The following is a 14,574-nucleotide window of genomic DNA, read 5'->3' as shown; positions in this document are numbered from 1 at the left end:
AGCCACCATGTGGTTGCTGGGATTTGAACTCTGGACCTTTGGAATAGCAGTCGGGTGCTCTTACCCACTGAGCCATCTCACCAGCCCTTGTAGTAGTTCTTAAGTCAAGGAATAGAGACCACTGCCCAGAATCAAGGCTGTAAGGATCCTATAAGCCAATCTGACACTGTGGTGCCCTCATGACTTATTGCCAGCAGGGCAGAGAAAGACTAGCTCTTCTCTAGCAGTCCTGGGCGGGAGCACAGAAGAGGGTGGCGATGGGCTGGTGAGCTGGCTTACTAATAAGGGAGCTTGTGGCCAATCCTGACAACCTGAGTTTGAGTCTTAGAATCCAGATGGTGGAAAGAAAGAAACTGTCATGTCATGACCACCATAGAATCCTCTTCCTTCAAAAAACCCACAGATGCCAGAATAGTACTAGGTAAAATACAGACACTTCAGGTGACTCCCAGGGTGTTTCCTTTGCTTACTCTATCTGCTTCAGGGGAGATACCCCTTGGTCCATCCAATAGAATGCTGATGTATCTATTCAGTGTTTATCTGCTGTCACTAGTGAAAGGGTTCTGACCCTTGCATAAATAACTAGATCACACTAAGAGCAGCAAAGCTGTTTGTCAAAATTCAAAATAAGTTCAAATCGGTGAATTCTAAAAATGCTTTCCTAAGATAATGTATCTGAAATTTGAATAAATTTACAAGGATATAAGACAAGACAGATGCTTCTTGGGCTAGCAAGATATTTACAACAAATCTACCACCATCAGTGCGCCATCAAGGGGACTGGGGTCCTCTATTTTGATCTCCAAAATCTTTGGACTCTGTTAACCTGACAGTCTATACCTATACTGGAAACACCTTCTAAAAATAATGAGAAAGGGAGAAATTTGGGGTTTAGCTTTCCCACAGCTATACTTACTTGTGGAGTTGACAATTATATTTAATCCAAGAGACTCCATTTCCCCTCACTCATTCCAATGTGATTCAAGTACATCTTCAAGGGGGAAAAATGAGCTGTTTATTACAATGAGGAGGGCCCTCCTGTCAGTCAATCATTCATTCCCAGCAATCACTTGACTTTTTAGAGTGGTCTAGAGGTGACACGTGGTACCCAACCACATCACCCCTGTGGCACTGGTATTTCCTGCTAGCCTTTCCTGTTAACAGGCCGCCTGCTCTTCTGAAAGCCTACTGCAGACTTACTGCTCTGTTCCATGCACAATGTAGCCATGCTGCAGTGTTGTATTTACTAAGGGAAAGGCCATTCAGAAGTTAAGGAACACTGTAAAGCTCGTGAGACTCCTGTTTGCTGTTGCCAACACTGAGGAGCATCTCAAAGTACCCTTGCTGAAGATGCTGAGGATGGCTGGATAGTCACTTGGCTCCTTAGAAACATTCACTCCTGTGACCTAACAGGCTCAAACAGAGACCGGTGCCAGGTTTCGAAATCGCTGGTACTTTGGGGTTTTAGTAGTTTTGGGGTGGCAGTATGGACCTCTAGGATAGTTGACTGAACACTGAGCACTGTTAATGTTCATGGACCATGCAGCTGGGTGGATTAAGAATTCAAAGAAGCTGGGTGGTGGTGGCGCACACCTTTAATCCCAGCACTTGGGAGGCAGAGGCAGGCGGATTTCTGAGTTCTAGGCCAGCCTGGTCTACAGAGTGAGTTCCAGGACAGCCAGGGCTATACAGAGAAACCCTGTCTCGAAAAACCAAAAAAAAAAAAAAACAAAAAACCAAAAAAAAAAAAAACAAAAAACCAAAAAAAAAAAAGAATTCAAAGAAAACCAAGCTATATCACCTTAAGCTAGTTCCTTAATCTTGGTGAGCCTCAACTTCTCACGTCTGTGAATGAAACACTTGGATTTCTTACTCCCAAACTGATATGGAAAGATGAAGTTGTTGGGGCTGGAGAGATGGCTCAGTGGTTAAGGACACTGACTGTTCTAGAGGTCCTGAGTTCAATTCTCAGCAACTACATAGTGGCTCACAACCATCTGTAATAGGATCCAGTGCCCTCGTCTGGTGTCTGAAGACAGCGACAGTGTGCCCATATACATTTAAACAACAACAACAACAACAACAACAAAAAACCCAAACAAACCAAAACCCCGAAGCTGTAATAAACCTCCTTAACAAAATTGCTTTTTAAAAATGTAAGAGTGTTAGAATATACTTTTAAATTATGGGTGTGTGTGTGTGTGTGTGTGTGTGTGTGCGTGTGCGTGCTCACACAGACCACAGTGAGCATCCTTGTGTGGCTGTCAGAGATTAATTAGTGGGAGTTGGTTCTCTCCTTCAAACATGTAGGTACAGGGTTGGAACTCAGGTGGTCAGGCGTGGCAGGAAGGGACTTTACCCACTGTGCCTTGTTGGCAGCCCAGTATTAGGATAATTCTTAGTTAGCTTCACACTCTTCAAATAATAACGAATGCTAGGGCACTCTGCAGCAGTTATTAATTAATTTTATTTCCATATTTTAAAATGTGTTTCAAAAATTTTTTATTTTTTTATTTTATGTATATGAGTGTTTGCTTGAATGTACATATGTGTAGCACATACGTGCCTGTTGCCTGCAGAGACCAGAAGTGACCTTCCTGGAACTGGAACTATGTGTTGTTGTGACTCATCATGTGGGTACGGAGACCCAAACCACAATCCTCTGTGAGAGTAGTAAGTGCTCTTAATCACACAGCCATCTCTCCAGCCCCAAAGATCTTATTTTATTACTCATTTTAAATTATGAATTATGTGTGTATCTGAGTGTGTGAGTTATAGGACCTGCAGAGGCCAGAGATGGTATCAGGCCCCCTAAAGCTGGATTTGCAGGCATTTGTGACCTGCTTGATGTGGCTGCTGCAACTGAACTCCAGTCTTCCGCAAGAGCAGCACACGTGCTAACTGCTGAGACATCTCTCCAGCCCCCTACTCTTTGAGAACAGTTGTTGTTGTCTGTATAGGGCCGTCCAGTTGTTCCTCACTCTTGGTGACCCTCTTTCCTCCGTTAGAGTGCTTTGGCAGCTGGCTACTAATTGGTGTTATGTCTCTGGTCTATTTCTGGACTTTCTATTCTGTCCCATTGATTTGTTCTTTCATCCTTTTGCCAACACTGCAGTGAACCCTAAAGCTGGGTAACAGGATTTCCCAGCCTGATTCATCTTGAAAATGATTATTTGGGCTATGTTAATTCCTCGCCTTAACATAAACATTTTAGAATTGACTTGTACTCAGCTGCTAGAAAAAAGTCCTGCTGGAAAACTGCTTAGAGCTGCATTAAATCTATAGGTCAGTCTTGAGATGAGAGTCTTTGTCATATCAAATCTGACCGGTGAGCTTGGTCTGCCTTGTCCTGTACTTGGTTTCCATCTCCTTCATTAGTGCTTTGCGGTGTTCACCATACATGACACACTAGTCTTGCTAAACTCTTACCTCAGTGGTTCATTCTCAAGAGGAGTTGCTTAGAAACTGTGTGTGTGTGAGTGTGCATGTGTGTGTATGTGTGTGCATGTGCATATGTATGTGTGTGGGGGTGTGGAGTGTGTGTGAGTGTGTACATGAGTATATGTGTGTGGGTGTGGGTGTCTGTGTATGTGTGTATGTGTGTGTGTGGAAGTGCCTTCTTTACTGGGTGAGCCATCTTGCCAGCCCTTTCTTCACATTCTCACAGCATCTTTCATTTTAAACTGTGTTGCTATGTTGTACTATACTGTTCTGTACTGCAGTTTCTCTATTCTCATAACCAATATTCTGCTGACCAGTCATTGTTTCTCACCTCCATGTGATGTATTAGCACTAGGAATCCAGAGCCCCTCCAGCAGGACCGCTCATCATGTCGGCAGCCTGTGTCCACACTTCGTAGTCCTCCCCTGCCTCTTCCCGCTCCTCACCTCCCTCCTCTCCTGCTCCTTCTTCACTCTCTCACTTCCTCTTGGATTAGCTGTTGCTGCTCTCCGACACCAAGCCAATTTTGAAACACTCCTTCCCCGTCATTCCCAGCATTAGCCATATTTTGTCCACTCTGTCCTTTTGGTGAGAACACACCACACAGTAATTCCTGAAAACGCATGCTCTGCAGTCTGAGCATCTGCAGGTATCTAGTCAGCCTGCCGCTTTGCTTGACTCTGAGTGTGGCCGGCTATTAAATTGTGGACTGGGACTACTTTCCCCCTTTATGACCCAATGCCATTAGCATTCCTGTCACGTTTTAAAAAGTATGTAACCTGATCTCCACTCCCCTTGATTCACAAACTGTCAGGAGTTCCATTAGCCACGGGGGTTTCTAAACTTTTAGGAAGATAATATGTGAATTTGTGTTTTCTGTTTGTTATTCTGAACACCTGCTAATTTCCTTAAGTTACATTTTGGTATGATTTTCTACTCTTTCATTTTCTGTTTCTGAAATTTGTATTAGAACAAAAAATTTGGCCAGGTGGTGGTGGCGCATGCCTTTAATCCTGGCACTCAGGAGGCAGAGGCAGGCCTCTGTGAGTTCAAGACTAGCCGGATCTATAGACTGAGTTCCAGGACAGAGAAACCCTGTCTTAAAAAAAGACCTTTTTTTTTTCTTTTCCTTTTTTCTTCTCTTTTCTTCCCCCCCCCCCTCCCCCAACCCTGTTTTTCTTTTTGATCTGGCTGTCCTCAAACTCAGAGACAGGCCTACTTCTGCCTTCTGAGTGCTGGGATTAAAGGAGCACCACCATGCCTGGCTTTCTCTTTGTTATTTCAAGCGTGTGCAGTGTGCATATGTGTGCTGGTTCTAGGATGTTTAACGTCTGTCTCTTCCCTTCCACTGAATTTTTATTTCTACCTACAGATTTCCCCCCACCCCCCAAGAGGTATAGCTCATGTTTTGAAAATTCCTAAGTTAATTAGGGATATAGTTTTGTCTCATCATAGAGTTTTTCTTGCCTTTCTAATCTGAGGGGTTATTTCCCTGATTTTACCTTATAACATGTGTCCCTACTGTCTCCAACACCCAGGCCCTTTCTTCAAAGTTCATCTTTCTTTGCTTTATGTGTTTATCACCCAGCTTTTGGGTAAGAGGGGATCCATTGATTATTTAAGGGTAAGGCAGGAGGGGCCGGGGCACTGTATAAAGGTAGCGCTTGCAGATCTGTGAGTTTTTCATAGTGATCTGGAGGGGTTTCTAGATCTTTGCATCACAACTCAGTCCTGCCAACTGTCAGCGAGGGTTTCCCTGGTTTCATGTCTGCAGAAAGTAAGCTTGGTAGCCACATTATTTAAGGAGCCCAGGGGACGGTGGATTCTCTAGTCTTCCCAGCCCAGGCTGTGCTAGTCTCTGACCACTCCAGCTCCTGTAAGGTAGCAGAGAGCTAGCTGCTGGGGATATCAGATGGAGGAGAGCCACACAACTGGGCCGCTAGATTTTAGTGTCAGACATGGGCCAAACTTCAGCCTTCAAGTCCTAGAGCTGACAAATGGTAAATTAAAGGTGTGTGTGTGTGTGTGTGTGTATGTGTGTGCGTGTGTGTTAAAACAGCACAGCTCTGAATCCAACTCCCTCGCCCTTGCCCTTGGCCTCAGGCATGCCACTGCCTCCGCCACTGCTGCTGTGTACTTTGCAGTGCACTTCAGTCTTGCTCTAGCTTGTCGACTGAATAACTAAACAAGCACAGCCCTCTACTGACCATGGTCCTGTCGCTGATCGTCTGCTCTTCTTCAAGCTGACAGGCTTAAGCAAAGATTATTTTTTCAATTCCGTTTTTGGGTCTGAGAAAACATTTTCTAAGCAAGATTATAAACAAAGCTTGGCCTGAATACCAGGGCAGACGATGACTTACACAGCCCACTGGGTTCTGGTTCACTAGTGGGTATCTGGGTAATAGCATTTCATTTTACAGTGGCTTTGTCTCCACATAAACATTAAACAACTCTGTAGTCCAATATTTCTTACATTCTAAGTCTCTAAATCTTATTATTTCCTGAGCACCTACACTCTGTGTCAGGGGGAAAGTATTTCATTCTCACAAGAACTCTGCCATGTATAAACAGCAATATCAGCAGGTCACCAGGAAGTGAAATCTCAAAAGCATAAGGAATTTGCCAAAGATCACATACAACTCGAGACCCAGACCTGAAGTCAGTTTGACTCTTAAAAAAATAGGCTATACTGCTTACCGGTAAAAATAAATCATAGTTTTATTAGAAAGGTAATGGTAAGAAAGTTTATTTCTATAGCCACTGTGATGTATTGCCCACATTAAATGCATATTAAAACTGCTCAGAGTCATAACACTTCTAGAGCATGGACTGTCAGCCTCTGTGACACCTTAATACATCATGGGCATGTTTTAAATCTGCTTCCTTACACATTTAATAAACATTGCTAATATAGTTCCCACATTTAATAAACATTGCTAATATTGTTCCCTTATTTCCCGATCTAACTAATACGACAGTGGGAATACAACCATCTTAAGGCTCGGCAGGAGAGAAGGGAACTGAGATGGTACTGATGATGGTGTGAACAGGAGATTCTGATGATGGTGTGAAGAGGAGATGCTGATGATGGTGTGAACAGGAGATGCTGAAGACTGCCTTAGGCTTTTTCCAGAGTCTGGAGGCAAGACAGGATTTCTATTTTTGATACTTGTTTAGAATTCTTACAGGTACAATTTTCAGTTTATAGGGCCATTTCTCTCAGTGGATATGCACAGTGTATAGGACCATCTCTCTCAGTGGATATGCACAGTTTATATGGCTCTTTCACTGGATATAGGGCTCAGTCCCTAGGGCTGCCTCTCTCAGTGGATACACCCAAGGTATAACTGAAAACTCATAGCCTCCAAGGATCATCAGCTTCCCGATTCTTCTTAGGGCAGTGGTTGTTGTTTTCACTGTATGAGATGTGATTGTTCTGATGCTGTGATGGACTGGAATCCTTGGAGGGGTGGACAACTTGACTAGTGACTGTTTCTGAACTGCAATGCATGTAAGACAGGCAGTCCCCTTACAGGAGCGTCACTGGGAGGCAGACTGACTTCTAATTCTTTGCTCAACCTCAGATGTTGCTCCCGGGGTATGACTAGGCTGGGGATGGGATTGAGAGCATCTGCCTGGGATGTGTGAGGCTCTGTGCTCAATCCAGCACTGGACAGGGAAAAAGGGTTTTCTTTGTTTCTCTGTTTTGCTTTGCTTTGTTTTTTGTTGTTGTTGTTTTTTTTTATTTTTCTAAAAGACATTGCTATCTGTAGTTGAGACAACCGTGGTTTCTATATTTCCCAGAGAGAGCAGTCAATCTCCAACCCAAATATGCCCTGGCAATGACAACACAACTCAGTTAATATGAATACATGCTGTGTGCCTAGATTGGGCAGATCTACCGCTGCACTACCATCTTTCCCATCTTATGAGACCCCTTAGAGCTTGTGGTTTCTCCAGGCCATGTGCTTCTGCTCTGCTTTGCTTCTTCTTCCTCCTCCTCTGCACTGCCTTTCTCTCAAACCTCCTTCTCTCTCCTCACCTTCTGCTCCACCTTCCCTTTTATCTGCCCAAGCATCAGCTCTCCTTTATTTTACAAATTAAGGTGGGAAGCAGGTTTACAGGAAAACACCTGAGTGCTGACTCATTCCTTGTTCACAAGCACTCACTAGAGAACGGAATTAACATCAAATATAATTAGCCCCAGGGCTAGCCACAACACAGTACAGTCTTCCTTTATTTTAGAAACCATCACAGTTTTCAAAGGATTGGGTAGGTATAAAGATAGTTCAGCTAATGGCGCATGGGAACCAAACCCTACCTGCCTGTGAGAGATCACTGCATACATAATATTCCAGAATTTTGTAAATAGACCATTAACCTCTGGTAGCTGGAAATCAGTAGGGAGGACAGGTTTACACCACAGAACTTGGCATACATCATTAGCACCCCCTGTCCGCAGTGGCCAGGACAGCCGCCTTATCAGCAGATCCTAGGAACACCTGCCAGGAGAGCTTACATTCTTAGTAGGTACTCCTGAGAATCTTACAGAGCCAAAAGTTACTCCTATGGATTTCTCTAGCAGGAATAAACAATAGAAAAATGATTATAGGCATAGCCCAAGGGTCATCGTGTAGGCAAACAGTAAAAGCCAGGTGTTCTTGTATATGAATAGAGATACAGCAGGAAATTGCAAAAGACTGTGGAAGGCATTGCTTTTCTGGGAAAAGGAGATTCCCACAGACAGCACGTGTGTAACAAGTGTTGGCTTGCAGACAATTCTGCTGGGTTCCTCCCAACAGTGATCTAGCAACAGCTTGTGTCACTGCCTGCCAGGTGTGAACCAGGTGCCCATAACAGGACTGCCTGCTACCCCAGCCCCCTCTGCCTGGCTCTCTCTCTCTCTCTCTCCCTCTCCCTCTCCCTCTCCCTCTCCCTCTCCCTCTCCCCCCCCCTCTCTCTGTCTCTGTTCCCCTTGTTTCTCAATTTCTGCCCTTCTCTGTCCCTTCTCTGCCTCTACCCATTTCCAGGTCCCCGATCCCCACTTTTTCCCTGACAATAAACTTTCTTTTATACTAAGCCTTTTGAGTGGCAGGATTGATTGTTCAGGGGATGCCTCAGCACTTCAGCACTGGCTGCCCAGAACTCCCCAGCTCCTGCCATTGCCGATTTACATTTCACAACAACAATCACACAGGGCTTGAAGCATTCTGTAACAGTGGCACACGGAAGCAGCCTGTCTCCAGAGTTATTAGCCAAAGCAAAGAACAAAGAATAAGTGGCCCATGCCTTCTTTGAAAACTGAACAGAGCACTGTATAGCACTAAAAGATCTCAAGATAACTGCTTGGATATTGGGAAAAAGTTAAGTTTAAATATAAGAGTAGCAATTATATCTGAAAATAGACTTTCTTGTCCAACTGAACTCTTAAAACTCCAAAACTACTGAGCTAATGGCTAGAAATGGCCAACCATTAACAACAGAACTGTCACTTATACCTGCTGGAGGGAAAATCTGTTTTTTGTTTTTGTTTTTTTCTGAGACATTGGGTATATCATTCACTCCAGGGCCTCAGGCCTCATGATGAGGAGTAGTTGACCAACATATGATAGAATCCACTCTGTGTGTGTGTGTGTGTGTGTGTGTGTGTGTGTATGTGTGTGTGTATGTGTACGTGTGTGTGTACATATGTACTTTTTACTTGGTTTACAGTTTGGTGAGTTTTTTCTGTTTGGGTAGTGTTTTATTTTGTTTTCCTGGACTGGAGGATTTTGTTGTTGTACTGGCTTTTGTTTGTTTTGAGAAAAAAAAACTCAAGGGGGTAAAGGATCTAGAAGAACTTGGGGAGGGGAAAACATGATCAAAATAAATTTAAATTTAAAAATTGTTTTAAGCAGTAGACATAAGATAAAAAAAGAAGATAAACTTGTATTAGCTTTTCCTTGCTAAAAACAAACAAACAAATCTGCCAACCACTAGGTATCCATTGGAGTCTGAGTGAGACTGTTCCACACAGGCGCATGCACAGGTGGTGGAACTGTTTGGGAAGGATTGGGAGGTGTGATGTCGTTGGAGGAAGGGTGCCACTGGGGCTGGGCTTTGCCGTTTAAAGAGCTTCCAGCCACCCCCAGTGTCTCTCTGCCTCCTACTGTGGCTTAGATGTGAGTGGTCAGCTGTTCCTGCTCTCAGGGACCCTAACCCTCCAGAACCATGAGCCCAATTGAACACTTTCTTTCATAAGTTGCCCTGGTCGGGGTATTTTATCACAGCAACAGAAACACACCTATCTATATACAATAAACTACATGTATTCATAGTCCCAGAGTGTCTTTCTTCTGTGCTTTTTTCTGGGCATCTCTTGCTGTCTCAACACTGAGTGTGTGCCTCCCGTGTGTACTGAGCACAGTCCTGACTGCTGCGCATGTGTGTTCTAGTCCCGTGCAGTGATGATTCAGGACATTCCATCCATTTTAAAGTTTATGGTTAAGTGAGCACTCTCCAGACTCCAGCAGTGCCATATGGGATCTGCTTTCTGAATGTCCTGCTGTTATTAGAAAGTGACATTTGAAGCTATAATCCTTCAACCTTTCCTCATGAGAACAGTTATTGATAGCTTTGCAGACACGATGATTTGATTTTTTGAGGAAAATGGTGTATATTTAATAGAATTGTTTAGAAGAATAAAAATGTAATACAATAAAAAAATGAAGCAACATTGTGAAATATAACTAGGTGAGTTTTGGCTTATAATAGCCTATGGTTTTAAAAATATAGTTTAAAAGTAATAACTAGGGCTGGTGATATGGCTCAGCAGATAAGAGCATCCGACTGCTCTTCCAAAGGTCCTGAGTTCAAATCCCAGCAACCACATGGTGGTTCACAACCATCTGTAATGAGGTCTGACGCCCTCTTCTGGTGTGTCTAAAGACAGTGTACTTACATATAATAAATAAATACTTACATATAAATACTTACATATAATAAATAAAAATAAATAAATACTTACATATAATAAATAAATAAAAAAAGTAATAACTATTGAGTCTAGGACTCCAGTTGTAGTGATACTTGAATTTATTGTTATAGTTGTTCTAACTATAGGAAAAATGCATATTCTTGTCAGAGTGTCAAGTTAATGAACATAAGTTATACAAAGAGTTCAGTAAGCTCTCCCTGTGTTATCATTTGAAAATATAGCAGAGAATTTACTAACGAAAACTCAAACAAGTCTGTCTTCTAAGCTAATGCTGTTTGACAGCGGGAGGCAGCAAAGACAGCAAGGACAGTGCAGCTAATTGTCTGTGTGTCTGAGGACAGTCTGCTATACTCAGAAGAATCATGGAAAGATGAAGCAGATGGCTTGAAAGATTGTTTTCCAAGCCATCACTGCTGACCTAAATAAAGGAGCATCCACTACCCAACAGAAGCCACACAAGGGACTGTGGAAATCTCCCAAGCAGAAGGCTGACTTCCCAAGTGCTGGGGTACAAAGGTGAGCATTCATTTCAATAACGTGTAGTATACCTGATGCCCACTAGATGGCGATGCGGGCACTTCACCAGAGTCGGAGGAAAGCTGTTGGCATCCAGAAGTAGGGCAACAGGAACTAGGTATCTTTCCCTACCACTTCTGTAAGACAGATTTCCCAGGCTCCAAAACCAGGAGCAGAACCCTTCTGAGTGAAGGGTCTACTGATGACGCAGCTTGCAGGTTGACGAGGAAGGGATCTGTAGAGGACAAGCCTTACTTCTTATTACTGGCAACGACTCTTAGATTTGGCTGTACAGTCTACTTGTGAATCACAACAGGAGTGGCCTAAATAGAGCAATTAGTATTCTGCCTCATTATTTACCCAGAGATTTGACCAAAAGCCACAAACAGTGGCAGACTACGTTGAGAATTCACTGTGGCCACTTAGCCTGAGGATGCACACTCTCAAGTTGTATTTCTGCCTGATGGTCCACGTACGCACACTTCCTGTCCATCACACAGACCGAGGGACAACGGAGTAAAAGCAGCGTGCTGGCATCGGAGTTTCCCCATCAAAACACCACTTAATTCCGATTTGTATTGCTTTATTACTAAGTGTGTCTTATGTCTGCTTGCTGAACTTTGAGCTGGGGACATGAAGCTATACATTTCTGAGAAACACTTGATTTAGAGGAAGTTCATATAATAATATTTTGGTTGTCCTTGAGATAATTTTGCTCGTTTCTAAGTTAGATAGCTTACTATCTAGCTTCAGTTACCAGTGTCATCCAGCTTAGACAAGACAGAGCAGAAAAGAAGACATCAATTGTGTGTACCCATTAGTAAAGGGTACACAAAGGTTCTCAATATATCCAGAAAAGCCCTGGGACTGAAAGAGCTGCAGATTAAAGCACAGAGAGATGGGTTGTGTTTTAAACCGCCAAGAACCATTATTAAAATTGTAAGTAAAGATTCTTTCGGAAAAAGAAATAAGAGGCTTAATTTAGGTCACCAATCTTTTCTTTCCCTTCTCTCTCCTCTCTCTCCTTTTTCCCTCCCTCCCTCCTTCCCTCCCTCCCTTCCTCTCCTTTGTTTTTGTTTTTTCTCTGTGTAACCCTGGCTGTCTTGGAACTTGCCCTGTAGACCAAGCCGGCCTTGAGTGCAGAGCTCTGCCTACCTTTGCCTCCCAGGTGCAGGATTAAAGGTGTGCACTGCCACGCCCAGCCCCGTTTTCCTTCCCTTTTATACTTTAGAGACGAGACAGGGTCCTGCTATGGAGCCTGGATTATCCTGAACTCATTATGTAGTCCAGGCAGCTCTTGACTTTGTGATTGTCTTCCTTCACATAGCAAGTGCTGGGGTTACAGGCATAGCAAGTGCTGGGGTTACAGGCATAGCAAGTGCTGGGGTTACAGGCATAGCAAGTGCTGGGGTTACAGGCATGCATCCTTCAAATAACACGTGTGCACCACCACACCCACTCACATCCCGACCACAGGTAAAGTGACCTTTGAGGTCCACATTATATGAGAAATTCAAAGAACATGCTTGAAGTTCAAACACAATAATAGTATTTACTGCTAGGCACCAGTGAAAACAGAAGTGAAGGAAAACTGGTTCAAATAGAGGGGATGCTACCGTTTGGAATAGTTCTGAACAGAACCATGGGTAACAGGTTCCATAAAAATCCCTGAGCACGGTGGATGCACAGGGGCCATCTTGCTGATGCAATAGAGCTACTGACTTACCAACATTGTTTTAGGCAATGCTTTGGTCTTAACTTAATTAAACTAATATGTTTATGTCTCTTCAAAAGTATTGGAAGTCAGTAGCCTATTTTGGTTTGAGATTTTTAAAACATTCCTGTCAGCTAAAAAAAAAAACCAAAATTCTAAGACAACGCTGTATCATCCACTCACAAAGACACTTACACCTCTTTTAAGGACAATCATATGAAATAGTAATTATTAATCTATTACTGAAGGAATGATGCAGGGTAATGTCTTCCCTTGCTAGTGGAGGTTTGCAGAGTGACGAGACTGGTAGCAGCAACCTACCCTTCTTTCTGTTCACTAATTAATTAGTTATCCAACTAACTAGTTTTGGAGACTACCTTTCTGTTTGCTACATAACAATGATATTTAACAAGAAAAGATTTCTTTGTGAAGATTAAAACCAATTGCAAGCATATCCCACTAACTTCCGCTTCAGTCTAAGTAAGCCTGCAGCCCTCCTGGTTCCGCCAGCTTGTTCTTGTCAGCATCAAGATTAATGAGTTTCATTGCAGCTTCCTCACCTTCCGAGGGCTGTGCTGCTCTCTCAGTCAGAGCTGCACCTACTCATGGCACCTGCCAAGCGTGCACCACCTGCAGACACATGCTGGTACAAACTCTACCAGAGGCCTGCGTTGCTGTCCTACCTTATCCAGTCTCCAGCCCCAGACCTTAAAGGAGCCTGCTGTACGCGGCAGCCCCAGGTCTTATTTCCTTCCTAGGCAGCAGGAATGGCTGTCGACAACCATGCTGATATCAGGAAGAGAGGATGCGGGAATCCAGAGATGTTTATGTCTAAAAACTACATGTTGCTTATATCTGTACGTTTTAACGTTGGTAGCACTTAGCATTGGCAGAAGACTAAGACACAGGCTTACTTTGTCACTCTCAAGATGGACAGATTGTTTTTCCTATTAAGAGTCTAAAAATAAACTTTAGCCATTCAAGCAGCTGTTGGAGTGGCTAAGCCAGAAGTTCCCTTAATGGCAGCATTTGAAAGCAAATTCATTTGTGAGAGGAAAGGTCAGTTTCGAGAGATACCTGCACATGTTTGTCACTGTCTTGTCCAATCATGTTTCTCCATTCCATGAGTGACTGCTGCAGACGTTCAAGTCCAGTTTCCCAGAGCCTGACACGCCCTCCCATATCAACAGTCACGACGCTGCTCTTGTCCCACTCAGCCAGCAGAGCATCTGTGTCTGAAATAGCAGATAACCATGTGGTGTATGGCGAGAGAGACTCTGCGCTGAAAAAGGAGCCCAAAGGAAGAATAAGTCGCTCATACAGAATGCAGTGCATACAGATGCAGACAGCTTATGGGGACCATGGGGAAGTGACAATACTTGAGAAATGCTGACAGTCGTTAGGTCGGGTTTTGACAAAATGACACAAATGTAGATGTGTTTGGGAAGACAAACCTTAATTGAGAAAAATGCTTGCACCAGATTGCCTATAGGCAAGTCTGTAGGGCGTTTTGTTGACTTGTGATTGATAAGGGTGTATGTGTGTGGGGCTAGCCCTCCGTAGGTGATGCCACCGCAGGGCAGGTGGTTCCAGGTTATATACACAGGCTGAGCAAGCCATGGAGAGCGAGTCAGTGAGCAGCACTCCTTCATGAATTCTGCTTTAGCTCCTGCTTCCGAGTTCCTGCCCTGACTCCCCTCAGTAATAGCATGGGTCTGAGAGTCCTAAGAGTTGTTTTGGCCATAATGTTTATCACAGCAATAAAAACCTTAAAACATTATGAGATGTTATTTGCTTTGATTCTTTTTGTGTGTGTGTGGGGGGGGGGGGCATTTTCGAGACAGGGTTTCTCTGTGTAGCCCTGGCTGTCCTGGAACTCACTCTGTAGACCAGGCTGGCCTCGAACTCAGAAATCTGCCTGCCTCTG

General features: G+C 43.7%; 1 protein-coding gene across 1 annotated transcript in view; it reads right to left on the bottom strand.

Moving 5' to 3' along the window:
* Window positions 1–14,574, bottom strand: part of Vwa8 (von Willebrand factor A domain containing 8) — a 321,037-nt gene that overhangs the window by 67,747 nt on the left and 238,716 nt on the right. The window contains exon 37 of the mRNA XM_021181216.2: window positions 13,725–13,929. Within this exon, the coding sequence (XP_021036875.1) occupies window positions 13,725–13,929 (205 nt within the window). The remainder of the gene's footprint in view (window positions 1–13,724; window positions 13,930–14,574) is intronic.

Source organism: Mus caroli, chromosome 14, assembly GCF_900094665.2.
Source record: "Mus caroli chromosome 14, CAROLI_EIJ_v1.1, whole genome shotgun sequence".
NCBI lineage: Eukaryota > Metazoa > Chordata > Mammalia > Rodentia > Muridae > Mus > Mus caroli.
This window is presented reverse-complemented; position numbering and strand designations above follow the sequence as displayed.